Raw genomic sequence first — 23,411 nt, 5'->3', positions numbered from 1 at the left:
TGCTGTTTACATACACATACACAAGGATCCTTATCTTCATTTAAAGCTAAGATCAGTTCATGAAAGGCTTGTGTATCCCGCATGGCATAAAATAGCAACTTTATAACACAAAATATTTGTCTGGGGAGAAAAACTAAGCTCATAGAGAACAGTATCTATCCTAAAAATGTATGGCATAGATTTTTGAGGTTTATTTACAGTTTCAAATTTATTTTTAGTATCTATGTACTGCATTAGCAAATTAGCAAATTACAGATAATTTGCATTTGTAACAACAGAAAATTGTACAGGGAAAGAACTTTGGCACCAACAGACCTGCAAGTTCTGTAAGGTATTTAATTTATCATTTGCTCTACTCCCTCAACACAGAGCATTAAAGAGCAAAAATTAAATCACATAGCCTGAAACTGTTGATTCAAATAAATAAAAAATGTCTTAATATACTGATTTTCTCATCTCAAAGTAAGGGGAAAGCTCCAAAGTTAAGCAAAAATGGTTATAGAACAGAACTTGACACAGTAATTCATTCCAAATTGCTGCTTGTTCAACTTCAAAGCCATAGGAAAACAGAAGACATTTAAATAAAACCTTTTAATTCTATAACTCCTACATGTATAAGATACATTAAACCTGTCTAACCAGTTACTCAGCCATGTCCAAATAAGCACAGTTCAAATAAGGCACAATAGTTTCATTTTACATGCTGCCACGTACAGGATTATGCAACCAGCCAGTAAAACGTTTCTGCAACAGGAAAACAAAGAAACATTTATTGGGGGGGGGTGGGGGTGGAAGTGCAAAGCAGGAGGAGAACAATAAAAGAAGCGGTTTTTTTTCTTCCCTGTTTTATCCTGTTGCCAAAAGCAGTCACACATACAGACAAGCTGACCATGTATGCTCACCCCACCTCCGGAGAAGGTCTGCAATCCAGATTTTTACCTGTTGGAGCATTTCTTCTGTAGCATTCAGCTTCAACTGATGCCCCTCAAGACAGATTTCTAAGTCCCGGATTTTCTCTCCTTGAGCTTCCACCTGGTCTGTGAGAACACTCACCTGTAATTTGAGAGGAGAAGCACAGTGCTACTGAACTGACTGTAAATAAGTTTCAATTACCTTATGCATATAACATCCAAAAGCACGTTTTGACAAAAAGGTCCCTTTTAAAGCCCTCAATGCTTTAATATTCTTGTGCACTGCAGCAACCTGCTCTACCAAGAGAGAAGTTTTGCAGCCTTACCTCTATTTCACTCCAACCCCGCCCTCTCATCTCCCCTCCCCTGCAACTGTTTTGTTTTGATATAAAAAAGAAAGGGCATTTCAAGGAGAGGTGGAATGCTACCTATAGGTAGCCTGGGTCCCTTCATGCAAAGGTCTGGAAAATCAGAAAGGAGCAAACAAGAACAGAGGATACTGGAAATGTTTCATGTGGTTTTGGAGCGTGCAACGCCATTTCGGCTTCTGCTGGCATTTCACTCCTTAAAACAGACAAGTGGGAAAACTGTTCATTCCCAACCCAACCAATTTCTTTACTTCTTACGAGAACAAAACTTTATTGATAGATTACCTATCAATAAAGAGTTCTGAAGCTATAAAGAATGCAATGAGTGAAAGGCAAGTTTTAGCTGTGGCAAAGTTCTATTCCAACAAAGAATGCCAGGCTTTGGCAAGCCAAAACATGAAAGCAAAAGCAGGGAGATACAGACAATGAACCCCAGGAAAAGAAACAATAAGCAATCCTGGTAAAGAACTGTGGGAATGGTGGTAGAGAGAAGTTAGTGTGCTATAAAAAAAGCCCAGTAGCTGAACCCAAATCTTGCAAAGCAGAAAAAACTGCACCCAGGCTAATGTTAGAAAGATATGGAAAAACCCCAGTGATAATTCTTACGTTAAGGAGACTATACACTCTGTATATTCATTGTGACTATTTATTTATAAAAAAAGCCTTGATTATTGTAGAAAAATATTATCTAAAACAAAGGAGCCTAAGGTGTTTAAACTTAATTTTGAAGAAAATGCGTTAATAAAAACTTATATATGCTCTCACATCCGACCCTGCAACACCTTTATTAATACAACAAAATAAAAATGTACAGTATGTGGAAGTGAAACTTTTAAGATATATCCACTACACAGCATGCCTAAAACCCAATGAACAACTGAATTCACTTCAGGGAAGCTGCAAAGGGAGATGTCTGTCTTTCTTTTACCTGCTGACACAATGCCAAGCATGCCTGGGAAAAATCACAGAAAAAAGAAAGAAAAGACTATTTTTTTTCCATTAAAGTTGTTGTCTGTAGCTTAGAGTACAGCTGAACTCAGGATGAGAGGTGTTGGGAAGGAGTGGGTGGAGGCAGATGGCAGGGGGACACATCCAAGCTGGAGAACTCCCTGCAAGTAAATCTGTTGCTTGCCTGCTTTGTTTTGTTCCCATTAAATGAGGGATGATACACAAAAATCCCCATGTGAGGTCAGAAGGCATGAAGAGACAAACTGAATTCTCTGCTTCAGCGTGATGCAAGTTCCAGAGAAAGAAAACCAGCTTTATTTAGAGCTTCAGGTTAGGTTTAAATACCATTGCAACATGGAAAGAAAACTCTGGATGTTAAATGTGACCTGCAAAGGAATTTAGTGAAAGCTTAGCAGCTTTGGAAGCATATGTTGGGTGTTCCAGCAGCTGGCCTGAGAGGAACACCAGCCACTTGGAGCTCATATTTTCCCCTCTCTCCAGGATCACATCTGCCAGGCTCTTCAAGAAACCTGTAGGCTGCACCCAGAACAAAATCCCAGTTTATGCTAAACTGGCAATTCCATCTTGCCTTAGGAGTGCAACACCTGCAAGACTCAGCCTGCAGGTAACATATTTTCTGTGGAAGTGAGGAGCATTGAGCATTTAGCAAAAAATGGAGTGTTAGAAAGGTTTAAAAGTCTGAGGCCAGGCTGGAGGGCTCCCAGCCTCTTATTCCCTCCAGATCACAGCTATGGGACAGTCCCTGGTGCAATTCAGCACAAGCCACAGAACAAAGGTGCTCTGTTTCCCTTTCTCTTCTCATCCTTCCTGCCAAAGGTCAAGCCCAACATCCAGGTTTGCACCAGCAGAGTCCCTCAGGCCATGAAACCTCAGCTTGCGACTTGCCCGTGCTCCTCATATTTGACTGCCTGGACAGAAGACCTGGTGTAAACCAGGTCCTAAACCCAGCTCGACCTTGGCAGCTTTGTTGTTGTTGATGCTCACCTTCCAGACTGAGGTTTTAGTCTATCTTATTTGCCTGGGGTTGTTGCAGTTCCACAGCAACACTGCACAGTGGGAAAGGAAAATGCATAAATATTGACTAAGCCTTGGGGTTTGATGGGGGGGTGGAAATGATGGGAGTAAAATGCAAGAGAGACATTTTCTAGTTCTGATTTTACTCTATTCCTTCTGAGAAAAACTCCAGGCAGGTCCCAAAACGTGTCATAAACCCCTGTGTTTTGTGCATTTGGCTGGCTACTTCCCTGGGTACCTGTCTGTGTGGACGAAGAAATAGTTCCTGCAAATCTGCAGGACAAAGAGAAGAGCAGCACATCCTGAGCATCAGCCTGGGACAGTCTGCAGGGACCTATCAGCACTGGGCCTGTCAGACCCACAAAAGCTGATGCACAGATCACAGGACTGCACAAAAAGGTGGGGAACAAAGGAGACCCTCAGAGGTGCACCAGTCCCACCCTCAGCTCTGGATGGAACACCTGGATTTGGCACCTCATTGCCTCTCCACTCATGAGCTGCTCCTGCATTCAACAGACGAATGGGCAGTGCGAGAAGCTGCTTGCTTTTACTAATGGAATCAAGTTTTTAGTGGTAACAGCCACTTGATTAATAAAAGGTGTTCTAATAAATATCAGTTGTAAAGGGAATTTGTCGCATACACTTAAATTCCAACCAGAAGATTGTTTTTCAGTCAGTTTTTTTCCAAAATTTGGTAATAGCAATTTAGCTTAGCAGTAATGGAGAAAAAAAAAATCCAACCAAGCCAAAGCTTGTGTCTCAAAACAATTATTGTTTATTTAACAACAGCAGTGAAGCTTCTGCTCAGTAAATGAACACAAGTGTGAGCAGAACATACAGGACAAGACATGTTTACAGAAACTTGTGACAGAAAGCAGGGAGAGCACCTACCAAACACACTTCAACTTTGATATAAATAGAGGTGCTTATAATATGCATTTAAAAGCATGAAAGGAAAGGATATGCAAAGACCATTTAAATTATCTGCAGCTTCAGGTTTTTAAATAGCATGGAATGTACAGTTTAGTATCAGCAAAAATACACAGAAAAATAATATTTTTTTGAAGTTGTCCAACATATGTTTTCTCCAGGAGGAGAACTTACATGGGACATGGGATCTTTTTGAAAAAAGTTTGGTAAACTGAGAAACAGGAACCTGGAATAGCTTAGGCATGCATTTTACTGTCAGATTTTCTCTATCCTTGTTTTCCTCTGCCTTAAGCTTTTAGAAGATGTAAACAATTTTGGTACGGCATATAAACAGGAAAAATACCAGTTCCATCTATCTACCTTTTAATGATCTTCTGGTTCATTAAGAAAATTGTGGCATACAGAACCTAGAAAATTGGCACAACCTAGCAAACTTAGAATGAGAACCACTATCCCAGCAGTAGCCTGGGACAGAATTATTTTTAATCCCTTTGCCACTCTCTCCACACTTTTACTACTGTTACACTCTTCTCTACCAGGTCTTACCACCATGGAATCATTTAGAGGGATTATACAGATTACAAATTAATTCCTGGTTAAATATCAGCTACATTTGGCGAGCTGCTAACATTTGTTTAACAGAAAATACTCTGCCACTTCAGCTTTTAGGCACTGGATATCAACTGTGCAGACAAAATTCTTCTCTCTTTTGGACATACCTGCAGGATGAGGGACTCTTTATCACCTTCTAATCGCGCCAACCTTTCTTGATAAGTTTCATTGTTTGATGAATGATGGTTCACCTGTGACTGGGAGGGGAAAAAAAAGTGCTGTGAGAATTTTTACAGTTACCATTTCAAGCAACAGTTAATATAAGTTTTGTATATTAAGCAGTTCTTACAAGACAAAAAATATGAAAAAATGTGTGTATAGACCAGAACTGTTTATTTCATATGTATTAAGCCTGTAATTACTGTACATTTAAATAATGTACATTAAGAATGTAACTTTTTTTAAGCTGTATTCTGAGTACTCTCTCATTTCCAGCATTCAAGAGTGGTAAATGAATAGACTGATATTTTCTAGAAAATTATCATTTCAATGGAAAATACCATCTTACAAAAACAAAATTCTTTTAATTTGAAATATCTATTCTCCACAGTAATGAATCTCGTACTTACTTTCAAGTGGTAAAAATTGCTATAGGTGTATTATTCCTAGAAATGACTGAAAGAAAATTAGACGTTTTTTGTTAGCAACTAAAAATTATTTAAATGATCAAATTCTTATCAGGAACTATGCTAGCCACCCAATTACTTAGGGACTTCTAAAAGGCTCAAGGGAGCCATACCTTTTAAAATATGGCCTGTCGTTAGCTATTATGCCCCATTTATTGTGAATTTTAGCACTTCACATAGAAACACCACCATTAAAATAATCTGTGGATTTCTTTAAGTTTAGAAGAGTCTCCTTGGTTCATCCTGCACACTGAGACACTGTGGGAAAGGAGCTGCTTGCTCAGAGCATCAAAAGTAACCTGAGCCCCCAGAGGTTGATTTCCCAGCTCCACTGCAGGCACTGCATTTCTGCCAGGGAACACAACACTCAGCCTGGATTTTCAGCTTACACAGGAATCCAAGAAGCTCCCTTCCACTGCAGCTGACTGCTCATTTATAGTTACTTGCACAATGGCACCAATAGAATTATAATCCTCCTCCCCAACTGCCCTTTCTTTTTCAACTGAACATTTGTGAACAGATTTTTTTAAAAAAAATTAAATATATTTATAGCTTCTTAATCTATACTCAGGCCAACAGGCCCAAACCTAAAACAAATACTGAAATAAAAATGGTGCTATTTAATCTGAGTTAAATCAAGGAACCAAATTTTTATCCAATCAAAAGACACTTTTCAAGCCATAAAGCGCTGACCTGGATAAAGTGTGGCACTAGATACAAGTGTGGACTTTTGTAAGCTGAGAGAAATCAAACACCCTTGTCTCTGATCATTTTAAAAGAAGTTGAGGGAATCTCAATGGCAACAACAAACACGGGCTCAGAGGTGTCTGAAGAGATCTTCTGGTTCACTATTCTGTCCTAGGGCCAATGAATATTTGCAATATTCTTGTTTTGTCTTCTTCTAAAGACCCCCAGAGATGGAACTCACAGCTTCTCCATCTACTTCTTCCCTACCCATCATGAGAGCATTTTTCTTCATGCCTAATCTGAATCATCTCTTCAACTTCATGGCTATCATACCACCATAAATTAAAAAACAGGTCCTTCCATTCACTTTAGAGATTTTTTACATATTTGAAGATTATCTCTACGTCCTTAATTAGCAGGTCCCTCTTCATGCTGTGAAAGAAAATACAAGTTTTTCTGTCATTTCCTCAGAGATTAATTTTTCAAGTTTTGTTTTGTTGCTTTCATTTTGGTTCCTCTTCACCAACTATTTCCCAACTTCTTCTGAAATTAAAGGCTTAAGGGGAGACACAGGACTCCAGCTGAAACTGGCTTGAGTGGTAAAACCTTTCACAGACTCCTGGGCCATATTTATTTGCAAATTAAACATATAGTAAAATTAATGTATTTTCAGCCAAGGGCCTATAACTTCCAGATCCTTTTAAAATGCTTTTATTTAGCTGCCAGCCCGTTCTTCATTCTGTTTTTACTCTTTGTTTCTGTTTAAATGTATAACTTCGAGCAAGTCAGTGCTGACTTGCATTGTATTATTTATACTCTTTTCCTATGCATCTGGCTCTTATGTTTCAACCATGTCCTTTAGCATAGCTGCAAGGCCCTTAACTAGAATGACCTCTAAATTCAATAATCTTGGTCTTTTGTGCCTGTATAAGGGGCCAACAGGGACACTGAAAACAGAATGTGCCGGTACTCACTCCACACCTCACTTACCAGCACTCATCATCAAAAGATGAACGTGTTAACTCTACTCAAAATATTCTTTTGTCACAAGTTTTTGACCAGCTCATAATAAGTACAGCTAGGGTTCAAGACCTCACAGAAATGGCTCTAAATATGCAGGTGTGAGGTCAGCCAGAAAGGCCTCAGATAAGCACAGGATGGTACAGTAGACAGAAAAATGACCTGCTAAATAAAAGTGTCTGATTGATGTACAGCAGTTGTTTGAGCCTCGGTAATTCTTTGTGGTGTGTATAAAGACAAGATAAAACAGTGTAACATGAGCCAAGGCCATCTGTGGATGGTTGGAGAGCATTCTGCAGTTGTGAGAATCAGGACTGAGAGGAAACTGAGCAACATGTCACATGTATCCGCAGCAATTGAATACAGAACTGAATACACAAAAGACACAAGACCACATCTTACTCTAAGAACTCCCAAACAATAAATAAACACTGGTCATGTGGTTACTTAGTTTAAAAGGCTGAATTTGCAGGATTTCCTATGAAGTTGTTACTTCAGAAGGTGCAGCATTAAAGACCAAAAATTGTTACCTGGGCTAGACAAATTATAAGCCAAATATGTTAACTATGCCTCTTCCAATGAAAGAATGAGAGAGATTGCACAAAACATGTTAAAAAGTTTACGATAACAAAGTAGAAAGAGAGATATGCTAAGGCAAGATAGCTAAAGGTATGCTGATGGCAGTACCACTGCCTGCAGATAAAAAAACAACTGCATGCCATAAATACTTTGCCTACAAGAATCATAGAATTCTTAAGACTGAAAAAGAGTTCTAAGATTAGTGAGTTCAAGCAGCACCACCACCATTTTCACCATAAAACCATGTCTTCAAGTACCACATCTACACATTTTTCTAACTCTTCCAGGAATGGTGTCTCCACCATCTCCCTGGGCAGTCTGTTCCCAGGTTTTACAACCCTTTTCGTGATTAAATTTTTCCTAGCATCCAGTCTGAACCTCTCATGGCACAACTTCAGCCATTTCTCTCATCCTGTCACCGGTTGCCTGGGAGGAGAGGCTGATCCCCACCTGGCTCCACCCTCCTGGTCAGGCAGTTCTAGGGAGTGATAAGGTCACTCCTGAGCCTCCTTTTCTCCAGGCTGAACACCCCCAGCTCCCTCAATGCTTCTCACAGGACTTTTTACCCTCCAGACCCTCCCAGCTCCACTGCCTTTCTCTGGATCCATTCCAGCCCCTCAATGTCCTTCCGGAACTGAGGGGGCCAGAACTGGACACAGCACTCGAGGCGTGCCCTCACCAGTGCCCAGCACGGGGGAACAGCCACTGCCCCGCTCCTGCTGGGGACAATATTTCTGTGCAGCCCAGGTGTCATTGGCCCTCTTGGCCCCCTGGGCACAGCTGGCTCATGTTCAGTCACTCTCAACCAGTACCCCCAGGTACTTTTCTCTGGCCACTGTCCAGCCATTGTGTCCCCAGCCTGTAGTGCTCCACAGGGTTGTTGCGACCCAAGGACAGCATCCAGAACCTGGCCTTGTTGAATCTCACACCATTGGCCTCTCCAGCCTGTCCAGATCCCTCTGCAGGGCCTTCCTGCCCTCCAGCAGACCAACTCTCCCACCCAAAGGTGCTATCTTTGTACTTACCGTGTGTGCACTCCATCCTCTCATCTAGGTCACCAACAGAGGCACCAAACAGGGCTGGGTCCAACACTGATCCCTGGGGAACACCCCTGGTGACAGTCCCCAGCTGGATCCACCACCACTCCGTGCCAGGACATCCAGACAGGTTTTACCCACGGAAGAGTGACCTGTCCAAGCCATGGAAAGCCAGGAGTTGCAAAGAATTTCTTGGAGCACCTGTATTACAGTCTCCGTAGCCATTTTGGATATAGGCTACTACCCATCAGATGGCAAAAGATATTAACCTAAAAAGTTTCCTGGAACAATTCCAAATCAGCAGTAACTCCCAGTTCTAAAGAAAGAAAAGAAAAAGAAAGCTTTCCTTCTTTTTTTTTTTTTTTTCATCACCTGCTTTAGCTTCTTCATTTTTATTTTCCAAATCTCTCTTTCGACTATGCTCAATGATTTAATATGAAATTAATATTGGAAAGTTGCTGAGGTCTAAGTATCACTTACATGATCCAGTCATTACCAAGTCCTCTTCCAAGAAAAGGGCTTGAATTTTCCTTCTCATGTGACACACAAAAAAATGCAGACTTTGGAGAACAGTTCAATAACTTTGATTTTAAATGAGGATAATCAGCAAAAGTTTTAAAGGATCTGGCAAGAAATGTTGGTCAGTTGATGTTCTCCTCAGGTATGCCTTTTCAGCACCAAGAATCTCCAACACAGCTAATTTTAACCCTAACCCCTCCAACTTCTGAAGCTGGTCAGCAAGCTGTGACTCAGAAATTTGTCGCAAACACCACAGATCTCACCCTGAGCTGTGGAGTGGGGAGGAGCTGGGAAAAGAAACCTGGCAGTCACTTAAAGTGGTGATTTGTGAGCTTTTTCAACAAGTCACCCGCCTTTGTGAGGAGACAGATTATGTCATAACCCTCCTCTCTTCCTTGGCCACATGAATCACCTTCAGCTCCACTGATACTTGCACAGGATGCCTGTGGTAATGATAATACTTGTATTAATGGGGTAGATGAGGGACATGCTTGATGTGCTTCTTTTCATTGTAGTTTAGAAGCTGAAAACAAGGAGGATGGCCAGCAGAGTCCAGGCAGTCAGCTTTACCACAAAGCCCCAGCAGCACCCAGACCTCAGCATTGCATTCCAACAGAAGAAAAGGCACACTGCATTCTCTCCCCAGCCTCTTTGGAGTTGACAATATTTACAAGTGTATGGTCTTTCCACCTCTGTAGCACTGTTTTTGGTCACTAGAATTATGGTCTGAGTCACAAGGTGTTGTATTATGATGAGTGATGAGTGAGCAGCTTACATAGCAAACATTTTTATTTGCATCTGACTGTCGAAGAAAAAATTTAATCTCTTGGCATGTTAGTGCTCCCTCAGATACACACCCATCCCAATGTATGTGCATTCCCTCAGCTACCTCAGAGAGGAGGGGAGGAGAGGCTGGAACACAATTTCTAGATCTATAATTCTTGCCTTTCATCTGAAGGCAATTAGTAAATCAACAGCAGAATTTTTATTTGCCATTGTTACTGGTTGCTTAAATGAAAGTAGCAGTCACTTGAAAAAAGCTGACAATGCATAGTCTGAAAGTAAGCAAAGACAGAGCTAGGTAAATTTTGGTAGTCCTTAAACCAAATGAATTTTTAAACAAATATTTTTATTTTAACTGGATAATTTTTCTAAAGACTAATACTTTTTTTTTTTCCTCCAGACAGTTACATGTCTTAAAAGAAGACATGCAACTTCCTTACAGAAGCCACAAGATCTACCTTCAATATATTGAATTTAATGGGTTTGATCACCCCACCTCTTGCTGGTACAGCTTAAGAATCTCATCCAGGAAAAAAGAAAGGCATAAAACCAATGTACACCAATTTCAGGCCAGCCATCAGCTCTGTGCCACACAGTTTGCAGTGAATATTAGCATTTATGTTAATCATTTTGGGCTATAAATATATGTCTGCTTACCAAAATATAGGTTGTACAGTTTATATCTGGAATGGTATCTTCTAATTTCGGGTGGGGGGAGAGATAAGAATAAAGCAACAGAATGACACAAAATTGTATGTGAAACCGCTAACCCAAGTCCCTTGGGAGAACAAGAATATTTGTTAAAAACGAGACACTTCCAGGTAGTGGGGGGTATCTCAAGTCCCTTATTTTGGAAATGAAACTTTTAACAGATCCACACTCAGGCCCTGTGGAAGAGCCCGGTATTAATTACCTGCAAAACACTTCCCCCAGACTGCCCAGTACTGCTTTATGCCTGTGCTGCTGGCCGAGCTGGGAATTTAAAAGCACAATGTTTATACACAAGGAACTTCCCCTGCCCTCCCTCTTGGGCTCTGTCCACATGCTCTCAGGTCTTCCTGCCCCCACTTTGTCCATCTCTCTGGCCACTCTTGGCCCAGCATTTCCACAGGTCATGTGGACACCAATAAAGTCCAGTGGAAAGAACTGGAGTGTGGTGACACATTATTTCAGTTTGATCTAAATAATATTTTTTCCCTGGCCACTGTTGCAAGATGCCACTGTACACATTATGTTACAAGAATTCTGCTTAAAACCAGACCCTCTATTATAAGCATCTGAAAATAGCAGTTGTATCTGTTTTTCCTGCCTGAATCTCGTGATTTTTGTTTTTGTTTGCTGCCCTAACCCAGTCCAAGCCACAGATACCACACAAATCCAGCCTAGCCAACCCCTGCAACATCAAAACCCATCTGGGTCTCTGAAGTAATTTCTGCTAATGATGAAATTTGAGTCAGCTCTGGCATATTTCACCAAGGCTTTGTGGAAGTCTGTTGCAGTTTTTCTCTGTTAAATGCCACATGTTGCTCTGAAACCAACTCACAAGTTTATTATCAGCCAAAGAGCAACTATTTATGATTGCAGGAACTGAAATCTCTGTGTGCTGCAAAGTCAGTGCCAGACCCTGTGAGACATTGGGATTCTTGGATGGGGGGATTGATCAAACAGCTTTGATTGTTTCAACTTTTTTGGTTTCTAAATCACTTGTCAAAGGAATTTGGGAGCAGACTGCCTAAAGTTCTCCTGGGAACAATGCAAGATCACTCTCAGTCCTCCTCCCTTCTGCCCCTTGTGCTCATCCCTTTAAAGAGCTTACATGGAAAAGCATCAGTATTGATATTCTCCTTTACATATTCCCTCTGACATAAGGGGAATTACATGCAGCAACAGCAGGAGCTTTATTAATTCCAGTAAAACCTCATGTTCCATTTGAGCACTGTGTCCTTTCTGAGCACAGCCCTCAAGCTGATGGCAGCAGATCTCATTAAACTTTTTGTTAGCAAACATGTCTTCACAGAAATGAAATTTCTGGAAGCAGGAGTGGCAGACATGCCGTATCCATAACTTCATTTAAATAGCAAATTATTATGTGAGCTCAAAATACATGTTTTTAAAGAGGCAATTAGCTTTAACTGCACCAAGCACAGGTTAAACTAAGAGTATAATGTTACCAACAGCTACTTCCTGTATCCACTCACTTCCCATTTAATCCCCTCCACAGACACACTCCAGAAATGTGAAAGCTTCCAGAATCTGATGCAAATATTTGGTAAATTAAATTCAGGATTCTCAAGCTCTTATTAAAGACTGACACATTATTGATATTTTACACTTATTCAAGAAACTACCAAAAATAAATGCTCCTAATCACATTTCACATTAGAATTGACAGATATTTTGTGTTTATACAGCTAGTAAAAAGCCAGGAGAGCACTTGCATTTGTATTCATGTGTGCATACATATAGACAGAAAAGAATTTGCAAGAAAAGCACACACAGGTTAAAACAGATTTTTAAAGAATAAGGAGAGAATGTGCTTCTTTTGTGACACACAAATCCATATTCTAATTTAAAAACCAGCCTGTTCTGAGGGGTCAAGTTATATCCCATTCATGGATTGAAAAACACTGAAAAATAAATACTCAGATCATAAAAAAACCTAAAAGCTGACAAAAATAAAGTAATTTTTTCAACGTGATGAGAGAACTGCACAAACCTACTTTTAATAAAAGGAAGACAAAGACAATTTCATGCAGTTAATCTATGTCTGGGCAGTTCATCAACAAAATTAACACCCTCGCCTTTAAAAAACCCCATAATTTTAGCAAAGTATCAGGCACAGAAGAAAGCCACCACCATTTTTACCCGAGACAAAGGCATCCCGAGAGGTCTCACACAGTTACCCCGATGAAGAATCATTTAAGTGGAGATTTGGTGCAGAAAACTTTTCCCTTTAAAGCACAACATGGTAAACAAGAGCCTCTCCTCTCTTTTGCTGTACGTTGTTACCGTGCAGGATTTGTATGGTTGCACTGCAATCCCCGGAAGGCACAAGCACTTGCCAGAATCTATTGCCATTTGCTCAAAGTTTGATCCTAGAGTTTCATTTTTAAAGACAAAGACAGATGATTTTCTCCCCCCTCCCTAAGCCTCCTCCTCCTCCTACACCAAGGCACTTCTTTAATTAACCTCTCTCATGAAGAAACTCACACCATTCAAAGTCTGAGGCTCTGAATGAGTTTCTTTTTGCCAAGCAGAGAATTCTCACTGAGATTCTGCTAAACGTGCATTTAGAAAGAGCAAACAAAGCCCAGCAAATCACTTACCCTCTTTAGCCACGTGAAGTGCTTGTAAATATCAATCTCACCATCCATGCTTTGGGCCCATCTCAGCAGTCACATTCCCAGCGTTAAAAGAAACTTTTGGAAGCAAGCGCTCTGCTTTGTTCTACAGGATGTAGCTGTGATTTCTTCCCCTTTCAACCCTTCTGAAATATTCAGTGCCTGGCCATATTTTAAGCAGAATCCCCTACCCCTGTCCCACAGTCTTATCCCAAAGGCTTCTCACAGATGTATATATAACACACAACTGTATAAACTTCAGGCTCCCCCTCCAAACATCTGGTTTTTTTTAAACAGCAGATCGGTTTGCAGCAAGAACAATGCAACCCTAAAAACTTTTAAAAGATAACTTGCTAAATGATCTTTAAAAAAGGATCTTTCAAGAACAGCCTCATTCTACAGGAACTGTTCCCCTTTAATGCTGAATAACAAGCTAAAAATTATTAAGCTGTCACTGAGAAACTATTCTCAAGTAGTGCTTTCTCTGGCTTTCTGTTTCAAGAGTGGCTGGAACTCATTACCAAAGACCCCCTATTTCCTGTCTCTGTTCTGCTCTCTGTTTATCATAACACTACTCAGACTTCTCAATTTATTTCAGGCGCAGACTAAACCTAAAAATAAGTTCTGCTCTTTGAATTACTTGCCTGTCCTCTCAAAAGACATTTTAAAAGGGGAGGAATTCAAGGACAATCCTGTGAATAAGATAATGATCCTATAAATACTGCTATTGCCAAAGAGGCGATTTTCCATCCTAACAGAAGATGATGATACCCTTCCAAGATATTTGTCTGCTCCTGCTGAAGCTGAAATCTCACAGCATGGCAACTTTTCAAACTTGCAACACCAAGATAAATACGTGTGCAACGCAATGCTCTGGCAAGAAGGGAAGTTTAAAGTGTTGCCTGTTATTGCGGTGTCCTCTAGTGCCTCCATGCAGCAGTTATCCATAACATCTAATTTTTCCCAATAAACTCCAGTTTCCAGTGTTGTTTCTCCCCCTAGTTCAAAGTGGCTTTGGCCTTAAACCAGGCAGATAATTGTTACACACACAAGGACAACTGCCTCTTCAGACTCTAAGGCAGCTGCCCCATGGAACCTTTGTGAGCATCTCAGAACATTTGCTTATCTCCTCACCGCCTTCAGATCCTACAGCCAGACTGACCCCTGGGCTTAGGGAGCCATCAACCAGCAGCTGGGAAGAACCAGTGTCAAAGCTGCCTGTTGTACTAATGTTATACACAAAGGACTCAAAGTCTGAAGCTGTAGAAAGGCTTTCTTACAGGAACCTGCCTCACACAGGCACCCACCCACGTTCCAGACTAGGGAAGCTACAGATATGTGACAAAATTTCTTCAAGGGGATGTGGATTTTTAATATTTCAACCATTCTTGGTCCTTTTGACCTGATGGAGCTCTTTCGAGAGCCTCCTACAACACAAGGTAAGAGGGAAGGATATAAACCTGGACTTTCAGTTCCCTTCATGTATTTATTATCTGTTCTTACCTAAAGTCACATGACAAGAAAAACATGACAATTTTTTCTGTCACTGCTACAAGTCTTCCAAGGGTGCTGGGATACCTAAAATCACCAGTAAATGTGAGGACAGAAGACCTGCCCATTTCCAAAAGCAATGCTACAAGACAGATTTGACTTGGGTTGCCCTGAGCATAGAATACACTTATTTTATGCTGTCTGAAAGTGGATGAGAGCAGTTATTCTTGAATAGCTAATACTATCTGGAAAAAATTTTAATACATCATCAACAGTGCATTAAAAAAACTATAAAATTACTTAATAGAGTACATTGCCCTCTGACATGTCATGGCTGACAAGCTAGAGACTAAATAGGGGTTGTCTTGATATTAAACAGGAATGCCCAACAGTAGAAAGCATTTTTCCCCCAAAAAACCTTGTTATCTAATTATGGAGATTAGAAAATACATCCAACTTTATATCACAGCTTGCATATCCCATAATACCACCACTGTGGTGCCTTAAAGTTCCACATTTCATAAATTTCGAAACATCTAAGACTCCCATTTCAGTCTTATTCAGGGAAGAAGGAAATGCCTCTCTTAAAACATTCCACCACACTTTATCAGCTAATGATTGTATTTCTAATTTTAAAAACTACAGAAAAACTGTTTTACTGAACTTCCTAGTGCCCCAGTGTAGCATCTGCATTCAGGGTGGTATCCTACTTGAAAAGTATTAAAAATGACAACATACCTTACTTCTACCTTGTCACTTGTGCTGGAGATCATGAGAAGGAGCCTTGGTTTCTGTTAGTCATTCTTCCTGATTAAAAGGTGAGTGTCTGAATTTTCTGCATCTTATCAGCCAGATTGTTGACAGCATACATTCCAGACAGTCACATGCTCACTGGGAGCCTGCCACCTGCCTTCTGAACTTTACATCCTGCTTGAGCTTTGGCCTGAAACTCTCAGAAACCAGCTGAATGCAAATCTATTGTCCCAGATTTGCTTAGAATGCTTTTCCATTACACTGGAAAAGCAGGTTAGCTTTTCTGGGCAGTGAGGAAAATAAGGAAAATACGTTGCACTCCCAGCATTGCTTCATCAGGTTACCACTGTATGTTTTACTTATTTTCAGGAAATTCATGTCTGTGTGTAGCTCTTCACTGAGCACCAATTTCTGGTTCAGTGGAGAGCTAAAAAACAAGCAAAAGCTCCCCCACTTCCACTACAGAACCACCACCCTCAAGTGTCACCCCAGAGAGAGGCTGATCCAGCTTTTGCTCTCTTCCCCCATCAAATTGTCTGCTTTCTCCAGTGCTGTCCCCAAAAATAAAACACATTCATTATGGCAATACAAATGCAATGTAGGGCAGTAAAATATTCCAAGTTAGCAAAGTGTACATGCTCCATAAGCTGTATGATAACCCATCAGGGTTTATTTGCCAGTTCCATAATTCCATAGAAAACTGCTGACTACTGCCAGACTTGATTGGACTACAAACTCCATTTGAAGAACACCAAAGGTGCCAGCCCAAGAACTTTGAGTAATTTTACATTTTTGTGTTGATACACAGCCAAAAAAGCCCACTCAGCTAAGTGAGCCATTGCTTTTAGCCAGCACGTCAAATACTTCAAACAAGGCTTGCAGTCTCTTTTAAATAGCAAACAAACATGGTGCAAGAGCTTTGAAACGGAGAGCAGAAATGCTTTAAATGATCAGCTACACTTCCCATGTCCCTCCATTCCAGACTAGGAAAAGACAAGAAAACACCCAGAAATCCTCTTAGAACTGTGGAGGGAAAGGTGCTCTCTGGTATTTTCCCTCTTCTACCAACACTGAGCTGAAGAAGCACAGAGCTCTTTGCTTTTCCACCACTTTCCCTCCTCTTTCTCCCACCCAGCTTGGGCCCTATGGACAGAAAAAAAATATATTTATTAGCATTGTTTTAGCAACTTTACATTTTATTTGTGATAAAATGTAGGTTTTGCTGCAGCACAAGTGCAAATGGTCAATCTTGTTCTTCTACTGTCTCTGAATCTCCTGGGAAATTAAAGGTCAAAGGAATAGGAGGAATCAGAGCAGTCCTTCAGGTCTTCCTTTTCATCAATAACTTCTAGATTGTTCTGGTTTCAAATCCCATCAGCCCCTGAAAACACTAAAAGAACTTGCTGTCTTAGGCCAAGAAATGAAGTGTCCAGGTTTGCATCCTTCCAGCCTCATCAGGGGAGCCCAGTGAGGATGGCCATGCTACAAAAATTTACTAATTCCCAAGAATTATGATGTTAATTGTTAATCATGGATTCAATATTATTAAAATAATAATATGAATACTATTAAATTAATATTATTAATAAATAAACTAATAGTAATATTAATGAACAAAAATTTATTTAGGTAATATTATTAATTAAATTAATAGAATAAATAACAGTATTTAGTAATTATTAATACTTATGATCAACTTTTCCTACATCTCTTCCTCTGTGTATGTTTTTTTAAAATTTTGTTTTTCCCCCAGTCCTAGTGTCTGGGCTGCTTTGGAAACAAATGGATTATGACCAGATTTTAAATGGGAAAATATTTTCAGTGTGCCAACTCACACGTGTTATTCTCATGGTGCAGAAAAATGTGAGAGCTTCAGAGTGAAAAAGGAGAGAGAAAATATGGGAATACTTGTGTATAGAGAAACTCAGGCCATTTGTGTAGAAGACAATGGAGAAAGAAATCCCTTTCTCATGGCAAAAATGGCTTCAGGAATCTGGATAAAGTGTTTCCAGCAAGAAAATTTGTCTCCAAGTATTAATTGTGACTGACTGATAATGTCTACATGACAGAGAAAGGAGAAACTCTTGGAACAAAATTAAAAAAATACACCGTATTCTGTAGATGAGCATGTTTGCTTTGCTTATGCTTGTGATAATTTAAAAAAAATAAATAGTATCCTGGGAAACAGACAAGAAATGACATTTTGCAGATGCACAAATAATCCTTTCCCAGCATAAGACATACTCAATCCTAATGCCTTAATTTGTTGATGAAAATCAAGAATCAGACTTGACTCAGGATTTAAGAGGCTTTGATGGGCACTGGTTAACCCTTACCTCTATTCCATGCTGGTAACTCCTGCAGCAGGCGCTACCACCCCTGCAGCCATTCCCAGGTCACCTGAACCCAGCACTGCCCTGTCCCCTCTGGTCACTGCTGGAGCAATGAGCAGCTCCTGGCTGGCACAAAGGATGGATTGCAGGCTCTGAGATGAAGTTACTGTCTGTTAACTCACCCACAGACATTTGCACATTCTTGGCAGTTTCATACATTCCTCACCATATGCTGAAATGCTTTGTCCAGCCCAAGCTCTACAAGAGCTGTGTCTTTTTAACAGAAGAAACCTGATTTATCTGTTTTCACACAAAATCTAAAAAATATTTTCTACCTAACAGAGCATCAACATCACTGTGAGCACTTCCCCAGTTATATGCAGAGTACACTGGTATGTAAAGAAACTAATTAAAGATATTTATTTTCATCCTACCATGCAACACATCACAATAAGTCAGGTTTAGTTTCCTGTCTCAAATGCTTCAAAGCACTGCTGAAACTACTCAACCTGCAATAAATGAGGATGTGAGACGCTTGACACAGGATATTTATCAAATATTTGCATACACAGCAATACAATACCAGGTAACAGTTTGCCTCTCCTCTCTATGATGCACATCAGATTTTTCTTTTCTAAATTTCTGAATGTAAAAAATAGTAAAAAAATCCCCCAAAATAGAATAAACTGCAGATACACCTTTAAAAGTCCTTGTTTCTGATAAGGAATAGACAAATATTATTTTCATTTTTTTTTCTTAAGCATTTCATTACTGAGGAAAGTTAAGGCTATTGTTTCCAACTTCTGGAAAAGAACAGGATGCCAACATGTTTAGAAAATTTTTCCAAAATAAGTGGGTTCTTTTCCCATTTTTGAATGGTCACAAAAGCTGAAAAAAATAATTAGTTTTGTGTTATTAGCATACTAATCCAAAAGAGAATGAAATAACTTTGTTGTGGATACAGTATTGCTATGTTTGTCATAACTAATAAAATTTAGCAAATTTCAATAGGACAACCTATCCATCCAAATTGTGTGAAATGTGAAGGCGTTATATAGAGAAATACTTCAAAGTTATGCCCTTCTTCTATTATACAAATAATGCCTCCAAATCAATACAGGGACCTTTTAAAATGAAATTTTGTCTCCAGTTTCTCTACGTAACCTCTACGCCTTTTCTGTCAACACCATTGTTTAAGGAAACAATTCCCCCTTACCAATCCCTCAGTTAATTACTTTATGGAAAATATTTTCCAATGTTTCCTGTAGCTCCAATTGTAAAATGCATTTATACACCAATGTTTGTTAAATGAATACAGTGTATAACATTTAAATCAGTGAAAAGTATGCAGCTGGAGATTGTAGTGAGAGATCAGAAGGTGAGATGGAAAAGGGACTCCATGCATAGCATCAGACACAAAAGGAAAGATGAATTAATAGGATATTCAGCCACTTAGTGCAAAGGAAGGCACTGAAGCCAAAGCTGAATGAGACTTGTACAAATGGAACTGAATAAATTGTATTTTTGAAGGATAACTTGCAATTTCTGTACAAAATCATGGCTTCATAAGAGTATTTCACTGATAGCATCAAGGTGTGGATAGGCCACGTAGCTGAGGATTGCACTTGAGGGCAAACCACAGATGTCAGTCGAGTACCTTGAAATCTTGGAAAACTTACATAAAATACAGTTATTTTATAATATTTATGATATTCCTGTTGCAGCAGGAATAGCACTGTAGTTTAGGGTGGCTCTGTTAAACATTACTAATCATTACAATGGTGAAAGAAAATGACATTTTAAGAAAGAGATCTAAATCAGTCCTATCCACTGCAAAACTCTTTTAAACTTCTATCAGTTCTTCATGTAGGGGAGACCTTATTTCTTCTGTGAGCTGCTGCAGTGAGCAGTCAGAGGTAATGGGGTTGGTTCCCAGACAAAGCCACAACAGAACACTGGAAAAATTAGGACTGGTTTAGAAAAGTTCCATGCAAGTTTGGTGCACCAGCAGTTCCACTGTCTCCAAGGCATTCTCTGATATTCCTAAATGGCTGAACCCAAGAAGGGTACCTCTCTGCTGGCTCTGGTGTCCTGTGAATTGCTCTGAAACACCTGGGGAGCCCTGAGAGGACCAGATTTTCCAGTTCAGGCCTTCCTTGCATCATCAGTTCCCCAAGAGGGAGGACTGGGATATTCAGCTTTCAACTCTGAGTCCTTCTCAGAAAACAGAACCCGTCTAATGTTTCAATCTGGCAAAAATAAACATGAATGCTTATGGAATGACTGCTTTTCTACACTGTCCCAAATAAGCTCTGCTGCTCCCTTTTCAATCCAACATATATCCCTTGGCAGTGGGGAGATGCAGCTATAAATATCTCCATCAGGACTCCCAGCAGTTGAGTTCTGCAGTCAGATCTCCCAGCAGATAAATGACTTTAACTGGTGTTGCTCAGAATACATTCCCTTCCCACTCAGCTGTTGCTGAAAAATGCTATTGATACTTTTATAAAAGCCTGTTTTCAAGTGCCTGGAAGTGCCCTGAACTCAGTCATTTTCTGCCTCTCCTCTGGATGGGTAATCCTGTGAAATGAATCTTGGACAAAAGTGAAATAGAGAGGCCAGTGATTAGGTTTCAGCAGAGCACTTTAACACATGCTTAAAATAAAACTTTGAAGTGACTTCCAAACTCCACAAGCTCCATTGAGTCAGAATTCTGAGCTGGGCTTAACTGTTTTCACTCAAGTCTTTGTTAAGATACTGGGGAAAAATATTCCTTGACTTTAACCCACGGTGGAAACAATATCTTTTGAACATTAATTATGAGCTATTAGCAACCAAGAATGTAAAGAATTTATCCTGTTTCTGCTAAAAAGTCTCTGGTTTTACCACGAAAGAACAGATCCTCAAAAGAAACAGCACAGCACATTTCATAAGGCAAATCACATTTATTAAAAATTGCCTCTACCACATGTTCCTCTACTATTTCTTCTGCTCTTCTCTCCATTTCCTCAAATTGAGAATATTTAGAAGTATTTTCAGAGTCAAGCTTCCAAAAAACCTTTGAATAATCAGGAAAATACTAATGAGTTTTCAAGAATTGGCATTTGAAGGCTCATTCTATAAAGTTACATGATGGAATGGTTTGCTTTAAGCATAGACGTTCCACTAGGAAGAAGATCATGTTTTGCAATCCTGAAAATGAGGCTTAAGGTCCATTGTAAGAACACAAGTGTTCCTCTTTATTCAAAAAATGATTGCACAAAGGTGGATAGAACAAAACCCAGAATGAACAGTGTGGAAATTCATTTAGAGTTATGAAACTGTAACTAAATACATCCTCTCGTAGCTCACAAAGCCAAATTGTCACTGCAGCTGTTAATTTTTAATGCTGAAATTACTATCTGCTTTGTGACAGGTCACATGGTCACTGGCAATACTGAAATATTTATCAAGAAACATGGATACTATCCACAAATTTGTTTTGTACAAACTCTCCCAGATAATCCCTAAGACTTTGTGTTGTTTTTAAGGCCAAAGAATTTACAGTCATAAAGCCATGTAAAACACTTCAGACATTCTCTTCAAGGTGAAAGTTTTTAATACAATTCATAAGTACTTAGAAGTCTATAATTGATCATGTTTTCTTCCATTTAAGGTATGCCAAAAGATTTGTGCAACTACAGCAACCACAAAATCCTCATTCTATGAGACACAGAATCTTTCTAAATTCAGTGCTAACTTTTTCAAACCTATTTCATCTATCTCAAAGCAGGAGCAGCACAGTTACTGTGTCCAATTATTCTGTAAACTCAAGAACTTGAATTGTTCACAGATCCCAGACCACAGAAACAGAAGAAAAAAAAATAGGCCTTTTCAGAAAGAACACCTTTAGTTCAACAGATGCTGTGCCTTGATCTTAGAGGAAACACCAAATCACTCTTGGCTACATAAGAAAAAGGAATTCAGCAACTGTTCCCAAAACAGTTAATAAGGAAGGTAATATCAGGTATGAAACATGAGGCCTAAAGTTTTCCTATTCTAGACATCTCTAAATTTTTCCACATCTTTGGTATTCACACCTAGAGCAGACCGGACAAAGAACATTAAAGTTACCACCGGTTAAAAAAAAAAAAAAAAAAAAAAAATCTGAAACATCACTTGGTGACATTTCCTGCCTGATAAATTCCAGAGTTTGGTTTTATGGACCTGAAGGCAGGTGAGACCAGCTGTATTATCTATAAATAGCAAAGAAACTTCCGGACTTGATCAGTAAGAAACTCATGGGCTTCAAAGCTGGCCAAAGGCTAAACTCCACGGCCTATATTTATTTATTTAGAGGTACAGTTCAGCACATTAAGTGGCAATTCCCAAAGCTGCAAAGCTACTTGAGTTATGAGGCCGAGGGGCAATTTTCTGCAGAGGTTATTTTCCCCATGCAGGTACAACTGATCTCTGGATGTTACCCCAATAAAAACAGCACAAAGAATATCCAGCCACTTCCTGCCCTCTGAGCTGCAATCCCAAATCCTGCTATGTGGCAGGGACACCCAACCTGGGCCTCAAAGAGCTCTCAGGGCTGCATTAGTTTATGAAGATTGCTAGTTCCGAAGGAGCACACCAGACAGCCACTGGTACTTTTATCCTGTAATTTGCTTAAACCCAAATGCTGGCAGTCAAATGCTGCTGTTTGATAACATCCAGCAGGAATGAGTCTCCAGTCTTCCTTCTGACTTCCCTTTCTGTGCTTTTCCAGCAAAGCAACACAGGGCAGTGGCAAAACACACATTCAAATGATTTTCATTAGGCACATTGTTTGTATTCTTGATTAGCCATGGCAGCTGAAATAATTTTTGATACAATTTTAAACACACACTGAAGTGAAGGAGAACAACACACTTTTCTTGAAAGAAGCATTCTTATCTGCTTTTAAAAACATGGAATGGCTTTTTGTATCTTTAGTTTCTAATATGTGCCTAATTAGGATAAGTTGGGAATATTTTTGGTGCCCATTTGAGTAAAATGTTAGAAACAGAGCAATTGCTGTAGTCTCTGAAGCTATTGAGTGACATGCTACAGCAGCTCTCCAGCTGCAAAGGAAGGTGCATGGACCCCAGAAATAAACAGATGTGGAATTAATCACTCACAAAAGAAAATCCCTCTGTTTACAGCTGTTACTTAACCTGTAACAGCTCAAAACAAAATCTCAAAGGAATTATTTCACCATCCACTGTTTGCTGCATGCATTTCACATACACTGTTGGTTGCAATTCAAATACTGCTACTGATATTAAGCAATCTTTTATATAATGTTTGACTTGAATACAGCAATTAAAATACACTCCAGTTATTAGCCCACACTTTAGGCAGAATCCTTAGAAGAGACAGTGGACAACGTGCCACGTCTGAGTGGGGTTTTTTTAATGACACTCCAGCATTTC

At 39.7% G+C, this 23,411-nt stretch overlaps 1 protein-coding gene across 1 annotated transcript in view; it reads right to left on the bottom strand.

Moving 5' to 3' along the window:
- PPFIBP2 (PPFIA binding protein 2) overlaps nucleotides 1-23,411 on the bottom strand; it is a 76,125-nt gene that overhangs the window by 37,335 nt on the left and 15,379 nt on the right. Inside the window, exons 3-4 of the mRNA XM_059848401.1 lie at nucleotides 4,912-5,001; nucleotides 940-1,053 (exon numbers count right to left, since the gene is read on the bottom strand). Of these exons, the coding sequence (XP_059704384.1) occupies nucleotides 940-1,053; nucleotides 4,912-5,001 (204 nt within the window). The remainder of the gene's footprint in view (nucleotides 1-939; nucleotides 1,054-4,911; nucleotides 5,002-23,411) is intronic.

Source organism: Haemorhous mexicanus, chromosome 6, assembly GCF_027477595.1.
Source record: "Haemorhous mexicanus isolate bHaeMex1 chromosome 6, bHaeMex1.pri, whole genome shotgun sequence".
In the NCBI taxonomy this organism is placed as follows: Eukaryota; Metazoa; Chordata; class Aves; order Passeriformes; family Fringillidae; genus Haemorhous; species Haemorhous mexicanus.
The sequence above is the reverse complement of the archived record's forward strand: the minus strand, read 5'-3'. Positions and strand labels throughout refer to the sequence as shown.